General features: G+C 40.8%; 1 protein-coding gene across 5 annotated transcripts in view; it reads right to left on the minus strand.

The window, feature by feature from the left end:
• AP3B1 (adaptor related protein complex 3 subunit beta 1) overlaps positions 1 to 27,100 on the minus strand; it is a 207,715-nt gene that overhangs the window by 11,437 nt on the left and 169,178 nt on the right. For 3 of the 5 annotated variants that reach the window (XM_089494600.1, XM_089494591.1, XM_089494621.1), the window contains exons 25-26: positions 15,275 to 15,372; positions 9,079 to 9,217 (exon numbers count right to left, since the gene is read on the minus strand). In XM_089494600.1, the coding sequence (XP_089350726.1) occupies positions 9,079 to 9,217; positions 15,275 to 15,372 (237 nt within the window). Of the gene's footprint in view, positions 1 to 9,078; positions 9,218 to 9,672; positions 11,120 to 13,540; positions 13,570 to 15,274; positions 15,373 to 27,100 lie in introns of those variants that run through there. The other 2 variants (XM_089494631.1, XM_089494610.1) reach the window with 2 other exon arrangements.

A 27,100-nucleotide genomic window follows, 5' to 3' on the forward strand; every position in this document is an offset into this window, starting at 1 on the left:
CACATCTTATCAAATTTTCACTTTAACCACATGAAACAATGCACATGTAAATATATTTAGGCTATGCATATTATTATAATTTAAAGGTATAATTTCATAGAATCATAGAGTTGGAAGAAACCTCAAAGGCCATCCAGTGCAACTCCCTACCATGCAGGAATACACAATCAAAGCACCTCCAACATATGGTCATCCAGTTACTGTTTTAAAAACCTCCAAAGAAGGTTTCATGTGTGTGCTTTGACATAAAGTCTGCTCTAGATTAGCAAAACTAAAAAAAAATAAGAAAAAAAATAAGGACTTACTCATGAAATCTCATTAAGGGGGAATACAGACAGCCCAAAGGGGGCGACTTAGAGCTTCCCCTTTTAGGCTGGATCAGGGCCACAGCAAATAGATGCACAATCCAGCCATCTTCCACCCCACTCTTTTTTGGGGAGGAAAAAAGCTGTCCCTTCTCCCAAAGAGCTGGCTTTTCCCCTGAAAGAGCCGGCTCTAGGGAAAATAGCATCTAAGCACCACGCCCCCAAGTGGGAGATAAGCCGGCCAGCGTGTAATCGCTGCTCCGACTTCTCTCCCACTGGGTGATGTGACACTTACAAACACCATGCCCCTAAACAGCCCCAAGCGGGCTCAAACAGGCCATTTGTTATAATGACCAGACACAATCCATATAGTGTTGCACAAATCTTGGTTGAATAGTAACAGGATCATGAAATTTTGGCCTGTTACAGACAGCCAAAATAAAGCTGCTTCGAGTCACAGTGGAGGTATGGTGTTTCAATGATGCATGCGTCCTAAGTGTCCAGAAGTCACACCAAAGCCACGCTCCAGCCCTAAGAACTGGGGCGTGGCTTTGGTGCGGCTTCTGGACTCTTAGGACGCATGCATCATTGAAACACCATACCTCCACTGTGACTCGAAGCAGCTTTATTTTGGCTGTCTGTAACAGGCCAGTGTATCTCATCTAAAAGATCCTTCGCTTTCAATGTGCTACTGGTGTGAATAATCTGAAATCTAATAACATTTTAAAAAATCAAATGTTTTCTACATACTGCTTCTGCCCTTCCATTCCCCCCAAAAAACCTAATGGAAAATGGAAAATGTATCTACCACTATCATACACAAATTAAAAATATGAACTGAGTCTGGAATATCAGTATGCAACAGGATCTTGTAGCACCTTTGAGACTAACTGTGCAAAAGAAGTCATAGCATAAGCTTTTATAGACTTGGTCTCCTTGCATTTGAGGAAGTAGACCAAATCTACAAAAGCTTATGCTACAACTTCTTTTGCATAGCTAGTCCCAAAGGTGCTAAAAGATCCATTTACATACCAATTAAAGGTGCGCTTACTTCAGAAAAGTAAGGGTGCAGAATTAGATATCTGGTGAACAAAATAATCCACTTTGAAAAAGATATCTGAATCTACTCTACATTATTGACCACAATTACACAGAATAAAAACACAGCCCGTTCATTTTTGCTTGGCTGTTTTATGCAGTGAAAATTCTTCATATATTTATGACTGTAGCACCTACTATGAAATGTGAACAGTGATTATGGTTATCTGAGAACAGACCAATCTTAGAAAATACTGTAACAGGCATTAAGCAAGATCTGACATACTAAACTAAAAATCAAATTGCGCTTAATATATATTTCTTAAATTGTAAATTATTCTGCAGGCAATCATACATCATGATAGAAAAACCAGTTTAATAAACGTACAATCATGCTTTGTGCTCTTTTGTTAGCAAGGATGCATCTGAGAAGAGAGAGGCAGACATTTAAGGAAAAAGGTGAAAATAGGACAAAAGGTTGTGCTAGTTAAGTTGTTACAACTTGGTTCCAAGAAAAACTGCTATCTTTAATCTGCTTTTCATTTAAGAAAAAGGCCTATGTGTTTTCTATTTTTTCATAATGAACATGCAGAACAGACATTGACATTTTCAAACTTAACAAAGAGCCTTATGCCACTTTGAAGACTAGTAACTTTTGTTTAGAAGAATTGGCAAGGTGTAGCAATTTGAGTGTTGGATTAGAACTCTGGGAGACCAAGATTCAAATTCCAGCTCAGCCATGGAAGCCCACTGGGTGATCTTGAGCAGGTCACATATTCTCAGCCTTAGAGGAAGACAATGACAAGCCTCCTCTGAGTAAAATCTTGCAAAGAACACCCCATGATAAGTCACCCTAAATCAGAATCAACTTGAAAGTCATAACAACAACAAGATTTGTTTGGCATAAACTTTCCTGTACTGGAGCCCTAAAAAAATGTAATGCAGCCCAGAAAAGCTTAGGCCCACTAAAACTTATTAATCTTTAAGGTGCTTTCTTTTTTAGTATAATATTTTTATTTTGTTAAACAAAATAAAATAAACATTGAAACCCTCAACTTTACACTAATACATGATTAAACATAATATACTACTAATACATAACGAGACATACCATACTACCACCAATATTTTTACACTACCACCTAGACATGAACATTACAGTAAAAATAAAATTGACTTCCTTTGCCTTTACTTTCTTCTCAGCATAAATCCTCCTAATTTTCTACACTTCCTGTATAATCATCCCATGTTCTCCTGTCATATGGTCCTTTCTTAACAATAAATACTAATCTTTATTCCAGATCAATTGTAAATATAGAACCTTTACATTTCTTTAAGTAATTAAGGTTCCCAATCCTTTATAAAAGAGTCTATGGGTCTCCTTCTAAGTAACCAAGTTAATTCACCAGTTTCCATATAGTCGTACATCTTATTTACCCATTCAGTAATATCTGGCTACCTATTTTCTTCCCATTTTGCAGCATATAAGATTCGTGCAGCCATTGTCATATAATCTAACAGCTTCCCATTTTTTCTCCTTAATAATATATATAATATTTATTTATAACCTACTCTTCAGCCAAAAGGCCATCAGAGTGGCTTACAAATGGTTAATTAGACATTTCCCTGCCCCCAGGCTTACACTCTAAAAAGACAAGACACAAAAGATGGGAATAGCAGTGGGGAAGGGAGAGAGTCCAGCAGGCTCTACAGATATACAGTAACTTAGGATCTAATGGTTCTTTTATATTATGTATTTCCTGTATCTGTCGATGAATCACATTCCTAATATTCCCTAGTTTTGTCACACTGCCACCAAATCTGATAAAAACTACAGTGGGCCCTCGATATCCTCAGGGGATCCTTTCTGGATCCCCCCCCCCCCACGGATACCAAAATCCGTGGATGCTCAAGTTCTTAATGGCAGTGCGCCACCATTAAGGAGAATGGGACAAAAGTCTCTGCCCTCCTCTTCCTTCCCCCTCCCTTCCCTTCTTCCTTCCTTCCCCTTTGCCCCAGTTTGACTTTGGAGGCAGAGTCTGCTACCCAGTCAGCTGGGGTCTGGGATTGAGTCGGGGAGCCCTATCCAGACATAGCACTCAGGATGGAGCCTCTGGGCTCTGAAACTCAAGCCCCTGGCATTGGCTGCCTCTGGCCAACGGGGCTCTGGGACTTTATTTGGAGCCCCATTGGCCAGAGGGAGCCAGTGCCAGGGTTTCAGTTTCACTAAGTTCTGCACTAGTCAGGCCATGTAAAAAATACTGCATTCAGCCCTGGGCACCTCATTGTAAGAAGGATATAGATAAATTGGAGCAGGTTCAGAGAAATGTAACAAGGATAATTAGTGGCATGGAGAACAAAACATACGAGGAAAGGTTGAAGGAGCTGGGCTTGTTCAGCTTGGTGAAGAGAAGCCTTAGGGAGTGACATGACTGCACTCTTTAAAAACCTCAATGGCTGTCACAGAGAGGAAAGTGCAAGTTTGTTCCTTTATAGGATAAGACCAGGTTTATGTTACAGAAGGGTAGATTTTAACTGAACATTAGAAGGAATGTCTTGACGGTAAGTGCAGTTCAGCAATCCAACTAACTGCTTAAAGATGTGGTGGGATTTCTTTCTCGAGACATCTTCAAAAAGAAGCTGAATGGAAACCTGCTAGAGATGCTCCTTTGCGTTGAATCATAGTTTGAGGGGGGGGCCCTTCAAACTATGATTCAACGCGAAGGCATGTAATATGTGTAGTATTATCCTCCCTGCCCAATTCTGATATGAACTTAAAATTATGGTTTAAAACAAACAGTGTTAATGCTGAAATAGATCTAGCTCTCAGATGTTAATGGGCCCATACATACTTAATAATAATAATAATAATATGTTTTATTTATAGACCGCTATTCCGCGATGATCATAGCGGTGTACAGTAAAATCGTTAATACAATAAAAATACAGTTAAAGGAGGGAGAAGTCTCATCCTTCAGGCAGTCCAAGATGTTGCTGGTCTGCCTGATGGCTCCCTCTGAGGCCGAGATGACAGTTGAGGAGGGAGGGGCCTCTTCCTTCAGGCAGTCCAAGATGTTGCTGGTCTGCCTGATGGCTCCCTCTGAGGCCGAGATGACAGTTGAGGAGGGAGGGGCCTCTTCCTTCAGGCAGTCCAAGATGTTGCTGGTCTGCCTGATGGCTCCCTCTGAGGCCGAGATGACAGTTGAGGAGGGAGGGGCCTCTTCCTTCAGGCAGTCCAAGATGTTGCTGGTCTGCCTGATGGCTCCCTCTGAGGCCGAGATGACAGTTGAGGAGGGAGGGGCCTCTTCCTTCAGGCAGTCCCTGATGTTGCTGGGTCTGCCTGATGGCTCCCTCTGAGGCCGAGATGACAGTTGAGGAGGGAGGGGCCTCTTCCTTCAGGCAGTCCAAGATGTTGCTGGGTCTGCCTGATGGCTCCCTCTGAGGCCGAGATGACAGTTGAGGAGGGAGAGGCCTCTTCCTTCAGGCAGTCCAAGATGTTGCTGGGTCTGCCTGATGGCTCCCTCTGAGGCCGAGATGACAGTTGAGGAGGGAGGGGCCTCTTCCTTCAGGCAGTCCAAGATGTTGCTGGTCTGCCTGATGACTCCCTCTGAGGCCGAGATGACAGTTGAGGAGGGAGGGGCCTCTTCCTTCAGGCAGTCCAAGATGTTGCTGGGTCTGCCTGATGGCTCCCTCTGAGGCCGAGATGACAGTTGAGGAGGGAGGGGCCTCTTCCTTCAGGCAGTCCAAGATGTTGCTGGTCTGCCTGATGGCTCCCTCTGAGGCCGAGATGACAGTTGAGGAGGGAGGGGCCTCTTCCTTCAGGCAGTCCAAGATGTTGCTGGTCTGCCTGATGGCTCCCTCTGAGGCCGAGATGACAGTTGAGGAGGGAGGGGCCTCTTCCTTCAGGCAGTCCAAGATGTTGCTGGTCTGCCTGATTGCTCCCTCTGAGGCCGAGATGACAGTTGAAGAGGGAGGGGCCTCTTCCTTCAGGCAGTCCAAGATGTTGCTGGTCTGCCTGATGGCTCCCTCTGAGGCCGAGATGACAGTTGAAGAGGGAGGGGCCTCTTCCTTCAGGCAGTCCAAGATGTTGCTGGCCTGCCTGATGGCTCCCTCTGAGGCCGAGATGACAGTTGAGGAGGGAGGGGCCTCTTCCTTCAGGCAGTCCAAGATGTTGCTGGCCTGCCTGATGGCTCCCTCTGAGGCCGAGATGACAGTTGAGGAGGGAGGGGCCTCTTCCTTCAGACAGTCCCTGATGTTGCTGGGTCTGCCTGATGACTCCCTCTGAGGCCGAGATGACAGTTGAGGAGGGAGGGGCCTCTTCCTTCAGGCAGTCCAAGATGTTGCTGGTCTGCCTGATGACTCCCTCTGAGGCCGAGATGACAGTTGAAGAGGGAGGGGCCTCTTCCTTCAGGCAGTCCAAGATGTTGCTGGCCTGCCTGATGGCTCCCTCTGAGGCCGAGATGACAGTTGAGGAGGGAGGGGCCTCTTCCTTCAGGCAGTCCCTGATGTTGCTGGTCTGCCTGATGGCTCCCTCTGAGGCCGAGATGACAGTTGAGGAGGGAGGGGCCTCTTCCTTCAGGCAGTCCAAGATGTTGCTGGTCTGCCTGATGGCTCCCTCTGAGGCCGAGATGACAGTTTAGGAGGGAGGGGCCTCTTCCTTCAGACAGTCCCTGATGTTGCTGGGTCTGCCTGATGGCTCCCTCTGAGGCCGAGATGACAGTTGAGGAGGGAGGGGCCTCTTCCTTCAGGCAGTCCAAGATGTTGCTGGTCTGCCTGATGGCTCCCTCTGAGGCCGAGGTGACAGTTGAGGAGGGAGGGGCCTCTTCCTTCAGGCAGTCCAAGATGTTGCTGGTCTGCCTGATGGCTCCCTCTGAGGCCGAGATGACAGTTTAGGAGGGAGGGGCCTCTTCCTTCAGGCAGTCCCTGATGTTGCTGGTCTGCCTGATGGCTCCCTCTGAGGCCGAGATGACAGTTGAGGAGGGAGGGGCCTCTTCCTTCAGGCAGTCCCTGATGTTGCTGGGTCTGCCTGATGGCTCCCTCTGAGGCCGAGATGACAGTTGAGGAGGGAGGGGCCTCTTCCTTCAGGCAGTCCCTGATGTTGCTGGGTCTGCCTGATGGCTCCCTCTGAGGCCGAGATGACAGTTGAGGAGGGAGGGGCCTCTTCCTTCAGGCAGTCCAAGATGTTGCTGGTCTGCCTGATGACTCCCTCTGAGGCCGAGATGACAGTTGAGGAGGGAGGGGCCTCTTCCTTCAGGCAGTCCAAGATGTTGCTGGTCTGCCTGATGACTCCCTCTGAGGCCGAGATGACAGTTGAGGAGGGAGGGGCCTCTTCCTTCAGGCAGTCCAAGATGTTGCTGGTCTGCCTGATTGCTCCCTCTGAGGCCGAGATGACAGTTAAAGAGGGAGGGGCCTCTTCCTTCAGGCAGTCCAAGATGTTGCTGGTCTGCCTGATGGCTCCCTCTGAGGCCGAGATGACAGTTGAGGAGGGAGGGGCCTCTTCCTTCAGGCAGTCCAAGATGATACTTAATACTTAATGAATTCTATGGTGCTTTGAGTTAAATGAAATAAGATTTAGTTCTTATTCTGACTATTGGCTATTGTTTATTGCACTAATGAAGACACTATCTAACTTAAGCTTTCAAATGATCATTATAATTTCTTATAATGTATATAGGTAATGTATTTACCCATATCTTTACACAGACTTCTGTTTCTCCATACTGGTTGTTGTGTTTGCTGATCATATTTAAACTAGGGTAGGTGGGCAGAGTTTGCCCCTGAAGGCTGCTTTTGTGGCTTTCAACCCCTACATACTTCTGGGACTAACCTTTTTCTGACCAAAAATATAAAGAGGTATGTGTTTGTGCATGCCTCTTATAGATGTCCCTAGGAATGAAAATTCTTCAATTAAATAGATTCCTCCATCACCTCTGCACTGTTTAAGACTAAAAAATATGTTTTCCTAACCCACAAGTGGACTTCTGGCTCCTTTCATTTTTTGTTGTGGCATTTCTGGCAGTCTCTGTGGCCCCCAGAGGATCCCAGAGGCAGAAAAATGCCTCCCCCAGATCTGCTACAAGTTGTCTATCCCTGGTTCAAATATCATGAGGAATAGCACCTAATTATTTAAGAAGACACACTCATTCTCAAAGAAAAATAATGAAGAAAATATCTGTTTATTGAAGCGGGCAAGTACTTATCAATCTTCATTATATCTTGTTTCTAAGCTGACTTTCCACAACTTCCTTTCACTTTGTCTTCTTTCTCAGAATTGTATGTCGTCACAAACTCTTCCCTTGCTGCTGCTTCTTTTCCCCAGCTACTGTGTTGTGGTCTCTTGCTCCTCCGCATATTTCCCCCTACATTTCCCTTGTTTTTCTTGCAGTTGTCCATAAGCTTTGTTTCTCCTCATGTCCCTACCTCTTTCCTTGCCACCCCACAGCATTACAATTTGCTTTCAATAAATAGTTCCACTGGAATTTAACAGGCAAGTCATTGCAAATGGGCCCATCTTGTCCTACCTCCACCTCAGTTCTTTTGTAAAACTGCTAGAAACTAGTGTCCTTCCTTTTTCTGTCACTCAGGTTTGTATGGTAATCATTCCCTTCAATATGGATTTTTCATCCAAAGTGATTTGTTCATTCTTTTATTCTCTTTCAACTCTCTAATTACTGATTAATACTAATTTTTTACTTACCACCAGTATTATAGTTTTGTGCGCAAACAGAAAAGCCCCAAAGCCAGGCACATACGCAATGTTCTGCTAAAAAGCTCAAGCATGCTGAGTTAGGTATAGAAATGTAAAATTTCTGGAAATTTTGAAGTCATGGAAAAAACCTGGCTTTTCCTACTTTTCCCCCAGGATCCCTTTCCCCAGAATTTTCAGAAAAATGGAAACAATGTGATAATAGATTGAGTCAGTTTAGGAACATACAATTAATTAATTCTTTTGCTGGGCAGACAATAATAATATTTAATACAGTAAAAATATAATTTATTCAGACAAAAATTCTAAATGGAATTTACTTTTTAACATTTTTTTTCTTGCAAATTGAGCTACAGGGTCCTAAACTATATGGAACACTTGAACTGTAAAGAATGCTTTTGATTTTGCAGAGAGAAAATAAACCATCATTGTTAGTAAAATAAATGAAATTCTCTTGTTGCTTGTCTTTTTCCACAGTGTCAAACAGCCATAAACCATTATTCCCATAAAAGGGAGAAAAGGAAAGCAGGAACAACAATATACTATACAACGTCTTACATTAAAATTATTTTTAGAAATAATTTTGGGGAATTCCCAACTGACACAGACATTTAAGATACCAAATCCCACGTACTATGTTCCATTCTTTCAGAAACATATATTCAGTTTGAAGCAGCAAAGTGATTTAAAGGGTGGTAGAAAAAGTACAGAGACAGTTACACAGAGAACAGTGATTGTTAGAATTAAATAGATATAGTTCTTATTATTAAGAAATGGAAATGTAAACAAAAAAATCTGTCCTTCCATCAGCCACCCATGTGCATTACACACCAAGTTTGATTGAGAATTCCTGCATGGCAGGGGGTTGGACTGGATGGTGCTTGTGGTCTCTTCCAACTCTATGATTCTAAGTGAAACTTCATTTTCCTAACTATTCTCAAGTGAGACTCCTAATATCTACCCATTCAGCACACAATTACAAACAACAGAACTGTGTTTCTTAAGTGCTATAAGGAACTCTTCTATTACCTGTGAATATTATCCTCACCAGAAGAAACCACACCAAGGTTTGCTATGCTCACCACCTTCTGTAATATTACTGGACGAGTTGAATTCGGTGGTGCAACAACGATGGTAGTGGATGTTTCATTCATACCTGTCAACCTTCCTGAAATGGTAAAACAAAACTTTTATATACATGAAGTGACATTTGCAAAGATTTTGTAAAGTTATAATTTATATAGCTCTTGCCAAAAGTTGAAAATTTAAAGTTTCTACATGCTTTTCAAAAACACAAAATAAGCTCCACTGAAATTTCCAAATTACACAATGAATCTATTTTCAGGCATTTTTAAAATAATTTTGCAGTTGTTCATGACAACACCTCTCCCTACCCACCCCCCAAACCATGACCTACCCAGCTGTAGCATGAATATATTATACATGAAGATCGTACACACACTTAGCTGCCCTGGAATCTTATAAGGAAGGGTAGAGTACTGATAAAACAAGCCTAATCATAATAATAATAATATATTTGCATGTTCATTAACAGTATCTAGTTACAGTTTTTACAAAACATAAAGTAATGGAACAATTTGTATAAAATAAAGTACTGTGTCAAATATAGCGTTCCCATTTACCCTTAAACTGTGTTCCAAAAATCAAATCATATGCTTTTTAAAACATTAAATGGTGGGCTAATACCAGGGTTTCAGAAATCACTACGTTTCTTCGCTGAACGCTAGTTACTGAGAATTGTCTAATAGGAAGTTCTCTGGCTCAACACTTGATCCAGATTCTACACTGATAACAGACTTAATGCATTGTCTGAGACAGTTCCACAAAAATGTGAAAGCAGTAACTATGTATTTAAGGAAAAGAATACTGCAAATAAATGTGAAAGACAAAACAAGGAGGTGTTACACAGGATCATCACTTTTATCTAAATATGCATGTGACATAGTAGTCCTGTTGCCTTCTGAAAGCTCTTGCCATAATAAGTTAATGTGCCACAGGACTTTACTGTGCAGACAGCCAAGGAATTGAGACACATATGCCCTTCGCCTATTGGGATCACATGTACTGAAAAAGCAAATCCAATTCCTACCCCAGGGCCATTCTGACGTGCCCTAAGCAGGCAAGTAATAAATAGTAATATCTAGCACTAGAAGCAGAACATGCATCTTTGTAAGATTATTATGGTGTTTAACTTGTTTTAGTATAATTCTAAAAGAAACGTTTGCAGCAAAAATGTGAAAGAAAACAGACTTTATTCCCTCTTAACAAAAAACCTGATTTACTTTAAAAACAACAACACCCAGCAGCCCATGATTATCATCTGTCTTTAAAAACAACAACAACAACAACTTTAGCTGGGAACAGTACATTCTGTTGCAGATGGTTTAAATTTTACATTAGGAAATTGCTTTGAAAAAAGTAAACAAGCAGTCTAACTCTGCTTTTAAGCAAAGCATAGGACTGACATAACACTGCTGAGAGATGTGTGTACTCATTAAGGATTTAAACCTTCTCCATTAAGCTCTATTGAAGAGCAAATGCTGAATAAATGAATGCAACTATGTTTATGTTAAAAGCCTGTTTCCCTGCAGCATGTAATTAAAGGAAATGTTGTACAAAGCCAGTACTTTTGTCAAGCTCCTGTAAATGGAAAGATGGATAGCACTCAGAGAAGTGAATGCATTGCTTCATATTTAACCTTAACACTCTTGTCATTAATGGTTTGTCTAACTTGTTCTATAAAGACAAGGTACTGCTCCATTGAAGTAAAATTTAAAAAATCAACTAAACCATGCTTTTCAGAACAGAAGATTCATTATCGTTGACTAATGTATTGGCATAAAGCAAAGTAACATCCTATCAAGTACGGCACACATTCAATCTGCCTTACCACCCCCCTTTTATTTTTAACTCATGCTGTTTTATTGTTATAGGCAATTTGTACCACTCAGCATGACAGTGTAAACTGAATCAAGATTAATTTACATGCAAAAGAACACTTAGCATGGTAAGCAAATGTATTGTCTCGATTGCTGAGGTGGAAAAGAACCTGAAAAGGAAAAAAACAGTACTCTAATTAAGGGGCATCAAATATGATTGCTTATGGTAGTTAAGGGCCAGAAAATTGTGAATGTCTGACCATTTAAAGAATTAGCACCTTGCTTGTTAGGAAGACAAAAATGTTGTAAGCATAAATCTCGATAAAATCAAGCAAACATTTTGCTGGTTGTTTTCTTTTTAAAAGACATGGCTTTTCCCATTTGAAGTCTAGTGGTTATATGTAAATTTACCAAGTTAGATTAAGAAAATGTAGTCTTTGGAAATACTGTATGTAGAACAGGGAATTACTACAGGAAAGAATTACATTTTCAAACTAAGTTATTAATAAAGGTAAAAAGGTAAAGGTAGTCCCTTGACATGAGTGTCTAGTCATAGCTGACTGTAGGGGACAGTGCTCATCAACAGCCAGCTTGGCTGAGGACTGCTCTGGTGGTCACATGGCCAGCACGACTGCACTGAACACTATTACCTTCCCAACAAAGTGGTACCTATTTATCTATTTACATTTGCATGCTTTCGTACTGCTAAGCTGGCAGAAGCTGGGACTAGTGACAGGAGTTCACCCCATCACACAGCACTCAGGCCTCGAACTGCCATCCTTCCGATCATCAGAATTGGTGTCTTAACCACTGAGCTACCACATCCCTCTTAATACATCAACATTATTAATACATTACCATAAAAGTGTGTGTAGCCTTCAATCTAGCACTACTTATATACTAAAGGAAACCGATTAGAAATCCATATATAGCACATAAAGATTGTATGTTTTTATTTATTTTTGGAATTTTTAAAAATACATAATACACAAAGAATTATTATTGACATTCACATGAAATTTATATCAACAACATTGTTCAATAGTTTTTTGTGGGTTTTTCGGGCTATGTGGCCATGTTCTAGAAGAGTTCATTCCTGACATTTTGCCAGCATCGTCAGGAATAAACTCTTCTAGAACATGGCCACATAGCCCAAAAACCCCACAAAAAACTATGGATGCTGGCCATTAAAGCTTTCGACTTCAATACTGTTCAATATTTAACACAAAAATAGTAATAGTGAGATCTGTGGCTTAGCACATTGATCCCACACAGCTAAAATCAGATAACCACAGCTCATGTTCTTAAGTTAGGAAGTTGGAAATGAATTACACTGGAATTTTTCCAGTTAAGAACTGAGAAATTACTGAAACAGCATAGTAGAGCTTAGCATATCATGTAAACATGGACATAAATGCAGCTTTCTATCTTCCAGTGCTGCCTAAAAAACTTCCCCCTGCTGCTTGTGCCCAACTCCATCAGAGAAAACTCATGTGTATATGTGAAATCTACATCTCAAAACATTTTAATGTTCTGTATAACTAAAAAGTTCTTCAATTTTCTATGTTTAGAAGGTTACATCTCCTTACCTAATTTTACAAATCAAACTTTAAATGAAGAATTTCTAGAAATGTAATATTGAGGCATTTAATAAATGAAAGAACAGTCTAACTCCACTTAAAACACAGGGTGCTGAATAATTCAGAATCATTTCTAATAGAGTAAGTCACTTATAAGATTATTAAGCATGCTAATCATTCTTAACTGACCTATGTTTTAAAGGTTTTACTGGTGAAAATGAAAGAAAATCCATTTGTTTGTGATTCTATACACACCATATGTGGGAGCAAGTCATATTGAAAGTGAGGTTTACTGGGCAGACATGTACAAGATTGCACTGTAAATCAGCTGTTTAGTAACTCTGTTTAAGAATTCTCTCAAAATACACTGTAAACTGTTTCATAACCTTGTTTAGCTGAGCTAAGAATTGAGACTTCTATTATTAGGAACTCTCTAAAATAGCTGAAACATTTAACTAAGAAGATACTAAAGAAAAAAGCTTTTAAACCTGTGGAAAATTTTCCAGCATCAGTCCTGCATCAAAGAATGAATTCAGGAAGACAGAAAGAGCAATACTGAAATGCCAGGAGACCTTCATGGATTTACAAATACTTCATATAAACAAATTTTCAAATAGCTTTATTCAGAGTAGCCTTTCTGCTCTATTAAACATAGCAAACAGCTGCCAGATTTATTCAGACAAATAATCAACAACCACAGAAGTAAAATGGCAGAAGAAAAAGGAATTTTGGCAACAACTCCACAGAGGACCACAGCTATTCTCAAAGTGCACTTCTATGCTCTCATGGTTCTGAATGGCCAGTCAGGGGGAAAAAAAGCTTTCAGTCACAGCTAAGCATACAAAACTCAATCAAAATACCAAGCAAGCAAGCTTAGAACAAAAATGGGAGCAGGAGAGACAGAGTGCAATATCCAGTTTTACTTAAAATTGCACTGTTAGATGTCAGTTTAAGGGAAGATGAGAGGAAACAGATCACAAAATATGACAAAAGCCTCAGTCACACACTCACCTTGGTTTGCTGAGTGCGTGTAAAGCAGGCTTCAGCCAGCAAAGAGTAAGAATAGCAAATAGTTATCAATTGTTGAAAAAAATCATGGTGCTCACTCTTTAATTATAAGTTATTAACTACCATAAAATACTGAAAATGAAATACCACGTAAGATTATCTCTACTTATTTCACAGCACAAAAATGTACATAGAAAAGGCAGGCACAAGTTTTTATTAAATACATACAGCACAACACCTGAGCTCTGATTGCTTTAATAATACGCAAGGTTTTTAAAAAAGCTTTCATGAACAGTTTGATATACTGACTGAGGAGAATAGTGAATGTAAAGGCTATTTTTTCCATACAGAGAATGATTTTTAAAAAGAAACCTGAGCACACGGCTGTTTAGCAACTTTAAATGCAGCATCATATAAAGCTATTCACAAATGTTGTGTTTCAGAAGGGCTCTTCACATATATTTAATGCTAGATAGGCCACACAAAGTCTAAAGCACAAGACTTTAGTATTATTTAAAAGCATGACATTCAAATAAGTGTGTCAACAAAACAGCTATACAATACCACCCTTTCCAAACAGGAAACTGAAGAGTTAAATGATAAATGGTAATGTCAGACAAAGGTAACACTAATTAATTTTAATGCAGTTGGGACAAAGTACACTAGCTATGTACAAACAAAAGCATTAAATTGAAGACTAGATATATAAAGCAAAGTATGAATATGGTTGAATTATTTCTTAGAGGGAGTTCGGCCAATATTCCAGCCATTAGTACTAATATGAAATGCATTAGTGCATCACTGCAGGAAACCATAACTCCAAGACCCAAGCACTGGTTATGGCCTAATTACTATTCCCCCTCCTGTCCCAGCAAAATGTATCAATCAATTGTCAAGTATCAGTAAAATCTACACTCAAGCCCCTGTTTGAACAATTGATTAGGGCTTCATAAACTATACTTTAGTACTCCTGCCCTTGTCCTCCTTCTCTCACCTCTTATGTTATCATAGGTTCAATGTGAAAATCCTCACTTTATCGAGCCAGAATTCACTGCTATGTCTGAACTGAAGAACTCTGCCTGGAAAACTGGTTATCCAGGTTAACGTCCTGGCCAGAGTTTCCTGCGACACTTTCACACGAGAGGCAAGTGTCATTAAACATGATTAAAATGTGGTAATAGCGTGATCAGGGGGAAGATTATCACACCCCTGCATGCTTCTCCCGTTTATGTCCCGTGCATAAACTGTAATGGACATGTCATTGGGTAATAATGGAAACCCCCATTATTACCCAATGATGCATCCATTACAGTTTATGCCCGAGACACAAATGGGAGAAGCACGCAGGGGTGTGATAATTTCCCCCCTGATCATGCTATTACCACATTTTAACCACGTTTTAATGACGCTTGCCTCTTCTGTGTGAAAAATGTCCCTGGGCAAGATGTAATAGAAAACCTTTTCTAAGTACAAGGCAGTGTGTTTGAGCTAAAGACAGAAAACAGAAGATAGAAGAGGAAGGGAGAGTCAAAGATGAGCGTTTAATCTTACTGTTCAATCACGAAGGTTTGAATGATAATCTGAGCAGGGCCTGCATGTTACTTTTGGGAGTATTCTCTCAACTGGAATCTTAGAGTTAGAGCAAAAACGAGCATACAATATTTGGCAGTAAAATTACATTTGCAGCATTTGTTAAAAAATAAATATAATAAAGCTTATTATTATTGTATTTCTCACCTTGTTCCTTCTTGAAGTCCTTTTCTGACATCGTTACTGGTAAAAATAACTCTCCAACAGGAGGCTGAATATTAACACTGAATTGATCTCCTTTTGTACTGTCAAAGAAACACAATCAGAAAGGTGAGTCAATGGTTTAGTATGACTTTCTTTGTTTTATCAATAAAGAAACCTTAAGTAATGTATTAATTGATCACTAGTGATAATCATTTTAAAGTGAAAATCTTTACATTATAAAATGGGGGAGACCACTGTACAACAGATAAGCAAAAAGACTATTTAAAGAAGACATTTCGTTATTGTTTATCAAATGTGACTGCTAAGTAGAAAATTGTTCTTGAAGTAAAAAAAATGTTCCTGAAGTAAACAATATTTAGGGCTAGCTAACTGTGCTATTTTTAAGCTATTCCACCATGGAATAAGGGCACTGTAAAATAATGACACTTGTCAAAAAGGTTAGGAAGATACACATGCAGTTTGAATGTCAAACATTCTCATTTTAAAGAAATCTTCTTATAACTTGCATTACCAGTAACAAAAACAAAACCAGAGCAGAGGGAAGCCTTTGGGGCTGAACGTATACTTTCAAGCTGCCTGTTGATTTATGGTAACCCCATGAATTTCTTAGTTAGCCTCCTTAAATATATTGGTCCAACACTTTAGTTTCCGACAGAAAAATCAATTGATTAATACCTGAAGTATTTAAATTAATTTCATACATTTATTATTGGCTTTTTAACCCCTAAACACAAGAAATTAGATTTGTGGATAGATAAGCAACATATAAAGATAAATATAGAAGGTTTGTGGTTTTATTAAGAAGAATTGAATGACTAATTATCAGAAAACTAAAAACAAAACAAAGCAGCACAAACATACATTTCTAAAGTACTTGAACACTGGTTATTAGTTTACGTTGGAAATCAAACATTTTAAACTGGGCTGCATTCACACTGCAGAAATAATCCGTTTTGACCCTGCTTTGAGTGCCATGGCTCAATGCTATAAAATTCTGGGAACCTAAGTCTATGATGAACAGTTTAGCCTTTTGGTTTTAAGATGTAAATATAGTAATAATAATCTAATTCCAAAACCCTATGGCACAAACCTCAAACTGTCATATTGGGTTCATATACAGAGGTCTACAATGTTAATTTCTTTTTGCTATGTATCTTAAAATCATCAGGTTTAATAAAGGCTGTACAATGATGTTGAAGAAGCCCATACAAAGTCAGATGGGTAAAAAAAACCGTTTTTGTTTTAAATAGTATTACTTTCTCAAGCTGCAGAGAGTAAAGCTGGGAATAAATAAATTGGGAGTAAAGCTTTCTTCCCTTTTAGACAGAGGATTACTGGCTACACATGGGATGCACCTTACCAGATTGGGAAGAATATCTTTGGTAGTAGCATGGTAAGTTTTATCAAGAGAACTTTAAACTTAATTGTGGGAGCTGATAGCTCAAACATCAGTCCAAAGATAGCTCTAAACACAAAGATGAGAATTTTAGAGAAGAAGAAGCTGAAGGAGAGATTGTAACCAACAAAAAAATAAATAAATGAATACGTGAGAACAAAGCTTCAAACATCCATACACCCATGCACAGAGTTTTGGAAACAAACAACATGATCTTGAAGAGGGGAAATATGACTTTATAGGCATAGCAGAGACCTGGTGGGATGAGTCCCACAATTGGAATATTACTACTGAAAGGTCTAACTTGTTAAAATCAAAAAGACAGAAAATGGCAGAAAAAAAGAGGTGGGGTAGCATTATATGTCAAAGACAAATTCAGTTCTAAAGAAATCCATGGAAGTGATCAGAGTGGACTAGTTGTAAGTATTTGGGCAAAATAAATAAACAAATGTGGTAGGAATTCACTATGGGTCACCAAACCAGGAAGAGGTGGTTGGAGATGCTTTTCAGAAACCAATTGCAAAGGCGTAAGAATTAGTAGTTTTGAGGAACTTCAATTACAGATAATTGCAGATAATTTCCTATTTCAAAAGCAAAAGAAGGAACAAGGGGACCAGTAATCCTGGACATTATCCTAACCAACAGGGAGGAGCTGATCACTGGAATCAAAGTAGTCGGTACTTTAAATTCACAATTGTGAGACAGGCCAAAAAAGAATAGCCTCAAAATGGACCTTGAAAAGCTGATTTTAACAAGTTCAGGGAAGTAATGGGTAGAATGTCTTGGCTAGAGATGCTAAAGGAAAAAGACACAGCAAGAGTGGGAGTTCTTGAAGGACCTGCAAAAAGCACAATCACAAATAATCCCATGAAGAAGGTAAATCAAAAACATGTGAAAAAAATCAATGTGGCTGTACAGCAAACTCAAGGAATTAAAAAAAAATACAGTATGTATAAAGAATGGAAGAAAAGACAAATCACCAGAGACGTGTACAGATATGTAGACCAACCTTGCAGGAACAATAAAGAAAAAGCTCAGGAGCTAAGTCTGGCTAGGCAAGCAACAAACAACAAAAAGGACATTGTTTCAGATAAATGTGAAACAAGGGAATGACCAAAGAGATAGTGGAGGCACTGTTTAGTTAGGATGGTAAAATGCCAACAATGAAAAAGCAGAACTACTCAATACTGATTTTGCTTCAGTTTTCTCCCCCAAAGAGAACTGTGCACTTCCATGCAGCAGCACAGCCCTTGGCAAGAGATCTGGATTGCAAATCAAGATTGATTGAAAGTTAGTCAAGGACCAACTAGCTAACTTAGATGAGTTCAGATTTGTAGGACCAGATGAATCACTTCCCAGACTATTGAAGGAACTTGCTGATGTACTCTCTGAACAACTTGCCATTACTTCTGAGAAATCTTGAAAAAGAGATGAGGTACAAAGAACCGGAGAAAGGCAAACATTGTCCTTTGTTTCGAAGGCAGAAGAGAAGATCCAGGAAACTATAGACTAGTCAGCCTGACTTCAATACCAGGGAAAATGTGAAGGGATGCTAAAAAGTTCTCACCTTGACCCATTTCTCAAAATCTGAGTGTAATTTTGTCACTGTAGTTTGAAAGAATTCTTTTGCATTGCACTGCCAATTTGGAGGATTGTAGCACCAATATCTATTTTTTCCCAGATCATAGACATAACCATGTCAATGAAAAGGAATTTTCAAGTACTGAGCTCCAAGCCACCATGACATTTCTCTTCCTTCAAAAGAAAACTCCAAAGGAAATCCATGAGTGTATGATGTAGATACTGAGTCACAAATGCTCATCATACCCAATTGTGAAGAAGTGGTGTGCAAACTTTCAGCAGGAACATTTTGAGACTGAGTATGCAGCAAGGTTTGGCAGGCTTTCAATAGTGTTCATGACTTCATTTTGGCAGATCAGCAAATCTCAGCTAAAACTGCTGAGACACTGGAGATGACCCAGGAACACACTGGGTTGAGCAGTTGGCTATTCAAAAGCTGTCAGCTGAGTAGGTGCTGAAATGTTTGTATGCTGACCATAAATGAAATTGAGTGGATACCTCTGTTCGGTATAGCAATGTTCACATGCTGAGACCTTCTAGGACCTTAGATGCATGTTTGGAGTAATTTCCTGTTTGTTGTTTACGTGCCCCCCACCCCGCCATTTCCTCTTCAGCACACACTCCCTTTGTCTCTCAGTCTCCATCGTCCTTCCATCTCTTCAGCATGGCTCTTTTAGGATATGGATAAACTTTCTTTGAATTACTTTTTAACAAGTAGCATGTAAATCTTTTCCTCATTTATCTTCACCATGAAGCTGTACCTGTTTATGAATTATGCCCAAGAACTGTGAGTACACAATTTTATATTACTCTAGATGAAGACTTTGTTTCATCTTATACTGGGCTAATACATGAGTGGGGGGGGGGGGGATAAGACTGGTCCCCGTTCTGTTGCAGATGCTCTGCTGATGAGATTTAAGAAATCTCAATTGTGCCTTTTTGCTTCTTTTTACTAAACCCTATCATCCTCCAAGTTCATTTTATAGCATTTAGAGCAATCTAGTGACAATTTTTTGGAATGATTCACCACTGTAGTTGAAACATGGTTACATCCATATGATCTGGAGACTAAACAACAATCCTTGGAATGGCAGTACCCAGGTTCTCCATAGCCAAAGAAATTCAAGACTCAAAGGTCAGCAGGAAAGGTCGTGACCACAGTTTTTTGAAATAAGGAATGTATTCTGATTACTGAATATCTTCAGAAGGGCCAAACAGTTAATGCAGAATGTTACTCTAACTTGCTGTGCCAATTAAAGAAGACCTTGAAGGGAAAATGGTTAGGAAAGATGCAGAAACGTGTTCTCTTTTTGCTGGACAATGCACCTGTTCACAGGGCTGGAAAGACTATGGATGTTTTGAAGAATTTGGAGTCTTTTTTCTTTCCTGCCTAAAGAAATTAATTTTGAGATTCAGCAAAGAAGACAATTACATTACTAAGGATAAAGAAATTTTAAAACCTTTTACATTTTTTCCTTGCAATCTATACAATCTATACAAAGATCAATCATTTCAAGTAAATAAAATAGAAGATTTGAAGAAACCAGACATACTGCAGATTTCAGAAAAGCAGAGGGAAGAATTGAATAAAAAGATCTCAACAAAGGAAATAATACAAACTATAGCTCATGTATGTAGTGAGAAAACTCTGGGGCTAGATGGGTTATCTACAAGATACTATAAAAGTTTCCAGTAGGTGTTGATTTCACATAATGAATTCAATGCTAACTTGTGGGCAGAACCCAGACAGCTAGAAGGAAGCTAATATTGTTCTGATTCCCAAAGAGGGCCAGGATCCAACTTTAGTTAAAATTATAGACCAATATCTGTAGTGACTGAGGATTTTAAAATCTTTCCCTTGATACGAACCACAAGTTTGAAATTAATTTTGCAAGAGCATATTCATAAGGATCAAAGTGGCTTTTTGCTAGGTAGACATTTGAGGGAAAAATGATTATTAGTGTAATAGAATATTTTGAGTATCATAATAAAAAAAGAGGTGTTAATATTTATTGATGCAGAGAAGGCATTTGACAGCATCAATTGGAAATTTCTATTTAATGTCATACAACTGATGAATTTTAGTACAAATATTTTTAGATAAATAAAAGCTATTTATTCACAACAAAAGGCTAAATTAATCATAGAATCATAGAGTTGGAAGAGACCACAAGGGCCAACCAGTCCAACCCCTGCCATGCAGGAACTCTCAGTCAAAGCATCCCGACAGATGGCCATCCAGCCTCTGTTTAAAGACCTCCAAGGAGGGAGACTCCACCACTCTCTGAGGAAGTGTCTTCCTTACTGTCAGGAAGTTCCTCCTAATGTTGAGGTGTAAGGATTTAAAGGTGATAACCAACACTTTGTATTGTGCCCAGCAGCTGATCAGCAGCCAATGTAAAGATTTTAACACTGGTGTAATATGGTCTGATCTAGGTGTTCCTGTGACCAATCTGGCTGCTGTATTCTGGATCAATTGAAGCTTCTGAACTTGGTACAAATGTAGCCCTATGTAGAGCACATTACAGAAATCTAAACGAGAGGTTACCGGTGCATGTACAACAGCTTCAAGGTCCCCCTGGTTCAGGTAGGGGCGCAGTTGGCATATCAACCGAAGTTGGTACCACACACTCCTGGCCACCACCTCCACTTGAGATGTCAGTTGTAGAGACGGGTCCAGGAGGACTCCCAAACTGCGAACTTCATCCTTTAGGGGAAGTGTGACTCCAACCAGGACTGGTTGGCAAATCTCCATTCCTGGACCTGGGGGTCCTATCGCAAGTACCTCTGTTTTCTCTGGATTCAAACTGAGTTTGTTTTCTCTCATCCAGCCCATTACTGACTCCAGGCAGCATTCAGAGGGGAGACACCATCCTTGGTCATTGCAACAGTCGGGGATATAGAGAAGTAGATTTGGTTGTCATCAGTGTACTGATATCACCGCGCCCCATGTCTCCATGATCTCTCCAAGTGGCTTTGTGTAAATATTAAACAGCATGGGGACAGGATGGCGCCTTGAGGGACACCAGATGTCAGCTCCCTTTTAGGGGAGCAGCTGTCCCCCAGCATCACCATCTGGAATCTGTCAGAGAGACAGGAACGGAGCCACTGGAGCGCAATGCCCCCGATGCCTAACTCTCTGAGGTGTTCCAGAAGGATACCGTGGTCAATGATATCAAATGCTGCTGAGATGTCCAAGAGCACCAACAGGGTCACACTTCCCCTTTCGATGCCCAGACGGAGATCATCAACCAAGGCGACCATGGAAGACTCGATGCCGTATCCTGTCCTAAAGCCAGTTTGAAATGGGCCCAGATAATCGGTTTCATCTACGACAGCTTGGAGTTGGAGGGCAACTGCCCTCTCGATCACCTTGCCCAAGAATTGTAGTAAAGAGACCGGCCTGTAGTTGTTTCCTATCGGTGGATCTAGGGAGGGTTTCTTCAGAAGTGGTTTAATCACCACTTGTTTCAGCTGGGATGGAAATTTCCCCTCCCTGAGGGATGCATTAATTATGGATTGAAGTAATGTTACTGCATCCCCTCCCTGCACGGTCAGCCAAGATGGGCAAGGATCGAGAGGGCACGTTGTCTTCCTAACACTTCCAAGGAGCTTGTCCACTTCATCGGTATTTACAAACTCGAAGTGATCCAGTCTAACATAGCACACGGAGTCACTGGACAGCTCTCTTATAGTCTCTGTTTTAATGCTGGTGTCAAGATTGGCCCTTATCTGAGATATTTTATTCACAAAAAAAGTCGTTAAAAGCATCACAGCAGGCTTTAGTTGGTTCTAATAAAGGGTTCAGGGTGGAAGGCCATTATTTGTAATGGGGCTCAAGCATACGCGCAATTTCCTTTACACAGGGGGGGGGGGTCCGGAATGGATGCCCGTGTAAAAGAAGCGCGCACTGTACTTATCATTCAAAATTTGTAAAAACATTAAGCCATCTAAAACAAATTTCAGGTTGTTAAACTGATTCAAAAGCTTGAAATCTCATGTATGACAAAAGATTATATCAATGATGACAAAATGTTAGTACGATTTGCCTTTGCAGGTGTATTCACTGCTTTCAAAAGAGTGTAGACTAACAGAGGAGTGGAGTAGAGGTACAAGAGAGAAAACTTGTGACAAAAAATTAAGGAGTTACAAGCAATAATACGTGAACAATACTTTCAACGACACTTTGCTTTCTTTGTTAAAGTTTTCAAGCATATTTGTTCTGAAATCCACAAGTAGTAACAGTCTTATTAGAAAACCCAAATGTGCTCAAAATTGCAGACAATAGACAAGGTCTGTTGGGAAAATGGTACAAAAATGGGGTAAGGGGAGAAAGGACAGAATGACAATATTGAGGCCATGAATTCTGTTTCATAGCTGTCTTATAATGGAATGGAAAAGGTGGCACTGTTTGAAATGCACCAGGATCTACTTGGTGTCATACAAGTTTCAGATTATATTACAGTTTTCCTGACAAACGTCTAGTAGCTGATTTCCCCGTTTCTTTATATGTAAAACCCAGTCTTCAGCATACAAATTTTTGTTTCTTTTTGCTTTCCATTCGTGCATATTAAAGAAGCAATGTTAGTTAGATAGAGAGAAATCCAAGTAACAAGTAGATTTTATGCAGTCAGCCCTCCATATTCACGGCCTTGAGATTTGCGGTTTCGATTATTCGCAAGCATTCCTCCTCCCTTTTCTTCCCGTCTCTTCTTGGGCAGCCCAGGAAGAGATCAGGGAGGTGAAGGCAGGAGATGCCTTGGCCCCCCCGAAGACCCTTCTCCTCCTCAAATCCTCTCCCTGGGCAGCCCAAGGAGAGGATTGGGGTCTCAGAGGCAAAGGCTCTCAGAAGGGCCAAGGCACCTCTTGCCTTCTCTTCTCTGATCTTCTCCCTGGGCTGCCCAGGGAAAGGATCGGGGAGGCGAAGGGTCTCAGAGGGGCCACGACACCTCTTGCCTTCTCTTCTCCCTGGGCTGCCCAGGGAAAGGATCAGGGAGAAGAAGGGCCTCGGAGGGGCCAAGGCTCCTCTTGCTTTCTCCTCCCCGATCCTCTCCTTGGGCTGCCCAGGGCAAGGATCAGAGAGGCTAAGGGTCTCAGAGGGGCCAAGGCACTTCTTGCCATCTCTTCTCTAATCTTCTCCCTGGGCTGCCCAGGGAAAGGATCAAGGAGGAGAAGGGTCTCGGAAGGGCCAAGGCACCTCATGCCCTCTCTTCCCCTATCCTCTCCCTGAGCTGCCCAAGGGCAGGATCACGGAGGAGAAGGGGCAAGGAGCCAATTAAAGGGATGGGAGGGTGGGGAAAAGGAGTGTGCATCCCTGCCTCTCATCCTGAGCCCACCCTTCCCTTTAATTGGCTTCTGAGTAGGGGCGGAGTTATTAGCAATTTTTTCATATTCGCAGGGATCTCATTCCTCTACCCCCTGTGAATATGGAGGACTATATTTTCAGACATGAGAGAATCAGCATGTGCTAAACAGCATATCTAATATTTCCAACTTGCTGGGGTAGGCCAGCCTATAAAATACATTCTTGTGGCATTTCTCAGACAAAGAGTACAATCAGTCATGTATTTCCTAACTTTTATGTAATATTTTCAATCACCCATAACATGGACACATAGGAATCCAGATTTATGACATTTATATCCGGAGATGATAGAATGAGTTTCTGAAGTAGTCTTCGAATCCAAATAAGCATGTTTGCCACTCAGTCTAAAACACAAGTGAACTGAACTTTCAGACTAGACGAAAGAACTAAAATCAACTCCAGATTACAATGGAGTAATTGTATTTTAAAGCAGACAGAAGTACAAAAATAGTGAGATGAAAAACAGGATTAGTAAACTGGAAATGAATGCATTAAAACAGCTTGCAAAGGTGGGATAGGTTGAGGCTGATCTGAGGTTCCATGGCTTAGGTCAAAACAGATGAGCAGGAAAGTGCAGCTTCTGGACACTCTGGGGGCATGGCATTTAGATGACACAACCTCCCAAAGCAGTCAGAAGCTGGGCGGAGAGTGCGCTTAGCTGGAAAAAGCCATCTGGAAAAGGAGCAGAGAAAGTTTCTCTTTTGCCAGCATCTTATTTGGGTCCGTGCAGTCACTGCAGTCCCCTGCCAATTGGAGCTGGCACGACCTTTGGCCATTCCTTTTCCCTAAGTCTTGTTCTGACACCCACTTAGAGACAAAAGGTTACTAAAAGCCAAAAACATTCCAGTAGGTACTGAGCAGCTCTCAGAGAAACTCAATTTGAATTGTCAATGTTCCAGGTGGAAAGGATCACATGTGTTCCAGGTGATTTCTAAATAATGTTGAGTCAAGGAAGGAGGTGAAATAAGAATCAGGAATACAGATATGCAGATTTTGGCATATTTTATGCATGATGATGCTCTTCATTTAAAAATGAATCCAACCATGGAAGGGAAGGAGATTCTTCAGTCTTTGTTTATTTGCCCTAACTGGCCTAGACAGAACCTGAAACACATGTCACACCAATCAGAGCCTAAACCATTGAAGTCTGTTCTTCTCTGCCTGAAGATTCTAATACAGTCCACCCTTTTTTATGCGGGGGAGCGGATCCGTTCCAGCCCCCCTGCATAAAAAAACGCGTATGCTGGAGCCCCATTGAAAGTAATGGAGTTCATGCATGCGGCTGCGGTGCGCGCCTCAGACGCACACCCCATTCAGATGAATGGGACGTGCCGCCCCTTGCACCCCGCATGGCTTTCATCGTATGCTGAAAGTCGCGTATACTGCATCAGCATATAACGCGGGCACACTGTAATGCAGACTTCATGACTTCAACATCAAGTCAATGTTGCTCACTCACTGAGACTCTGTAACAGCTGAGAAAGGAATCAAAAGATCTTGAAAGCTTGCCCACAATTTTGTGCATTTTTGTATGGTCCTAAAAAGACATCAAACTATATACTGGATTGTTCTCCTGTACCAGCAAGTCTTCCTTTGTTTTATACTTTTCTGTGCACTAGTGATATAGCAGTAACTTACATGTCAAAAGATTAATGAATTAACCTATTAAATGCTATTCTTAGCACACAAATCTTTGGGAGTGTATTAAAACTATTTAATGATGCACATTATACTAAATTAATACAACTGAACAAATGATGAATATAGAGTGAGCCCGTGCCATATGCGGGCTCGTTATAGGCTGTTTCCAGCTTATGCGGAAGCTGCAGGGAGAGTGGTGTGCACGCCCATGGCACACACGCACGGCCATACAGCATGCACAAATCCCATTATATCTAATGGGGCGCAAGCATACATGTTTTTTGCCTTACGTGGGGTGTGTGTGTGTCCGGAATGGATTCCCCGCGTAAGGCAAGGGCAGACTGTATATCAAAGTTTGTATTTTGTTTGAAAGATTATCTACACAGCTGTTTGTCCTTAAATGCATTTGACAAATCTCTGATACGTAAAAAACATATAGAACTTTATATAGACGTTTGCAAGCATTTAAAGCTCTCAGGCAGATTTCACTTCCAGGTCTGCTTTTGAGACTGGGCATGACAATATATATGAGCAAGCATCCTGTTGGTGGCATACATTGGTGTAACTCTTGGTTACCTGGTGTATGCAGACTTTTGGACAATGTAGAAGTGGGCATCCTATACCTTCTTCTGCAATGTCCCCTCCCTGGATACCCAACAGTTGGGGATGGCTTGTAGGAGCAACTTTATCTCCCTGGCTACCCATCTTTAGCACATTCCAAATGCTTGTGGCCACCAGGGGATGAAGTAGTAGTGGAGCAATATGCTCTGGTACACATCTGTCCCCTATTGGGGGCCTGGAAGAAACAGCTACACCTGCAAGCCATCCCTGGTTCTTGTTGCACATACAGGGAAAGCAGCAGGAGAAAGGAAGCAGCTTCTGTTCCTTCCACTTAAACTGTTAAGTTTGCTGCCAGAGATTTACAACCTACCAGCTTGTTATAGGATCTCACCCATAAGTGTCCATAACAATGCCACTTGATTGTAGCATTTCAGTATTGCTAATAACACTTTCAGCATCCCAAAAAACTATATGTTAATATGTTTTTAAAATGCAGCATCACATTTTAATTATTATTATTATTGACCTTTATTTATAAAGCGCTGTAAATTTACACAGTGCTGTACACACAATCTTTTAATCAGACGGTTCCCTGCCCTCAGGCTTACAATCTAAAAAGACACGACACAGAAGGAGAAGGGTGTGGTGGTGGGGAATAGGATCAGGTCCAGCAGATCTTCTCCACCTCCGAGGCCTGGACCAAGGCAGATGGACTGGAGGAAGGGCTTGGCTTCTTAATGGACAGTTAAAAGGAGGCTTCCCGAGTCAGAGAGGGGCTCGCCTCTTGGAACGCTTCTCTAAACAATATAGTCTTACAAAGGATGATAATTTCCTTATCCTTTTGTCACCGTGACAGAGATCAATTCCACCATTTTATAGAAATGGAACATATATTAAAAAGTTAAGGTATATATGGAAAAGTTAACAGCAGGCATATGTTGCGTTGTGTACCTTAAATCATTTTCAATTTATGGCAATCCTAAGGCGACCCTATCACAAGCTTTTCTTGGCAAGATTTGTTCACAGGGAGAGTAACTTGTCCAAGGTCACCCAGAGGTTCCATTGCTGAGCGGAGATTTGAACCCTGGTCTGGAGCTGTAGTGTTCTTAATGGCAGACAGCACACACACATAAAAACAACGACTCTGGAGATCAGCTCAGCCATGAAACCCATTGGGTGACCTTGTATAAGTCAAACGCTCTCAACTTCAGGAGAAGGCAATGGCAAACCTTCTCTGAGTAAAACCCCATGAAAGGTTCCCCTT

The sequence above is a fragment of the Sceloporus occidentalis genome, unplaced genomic scaffold (assembly GCF_023333645.1).
Source record: "Sceloporus occidentalis isolate IW3139 unplaced genomic scaffold, rSceOcc1.0.p SCAF_1, whole genome shotgun sequence".
NCBI lineage: Eukaryota > Metazoa > Chordata > Lepidosauria > Squamata > Phrynosomatidae > Sceloporus > Sceloporus occidentalis.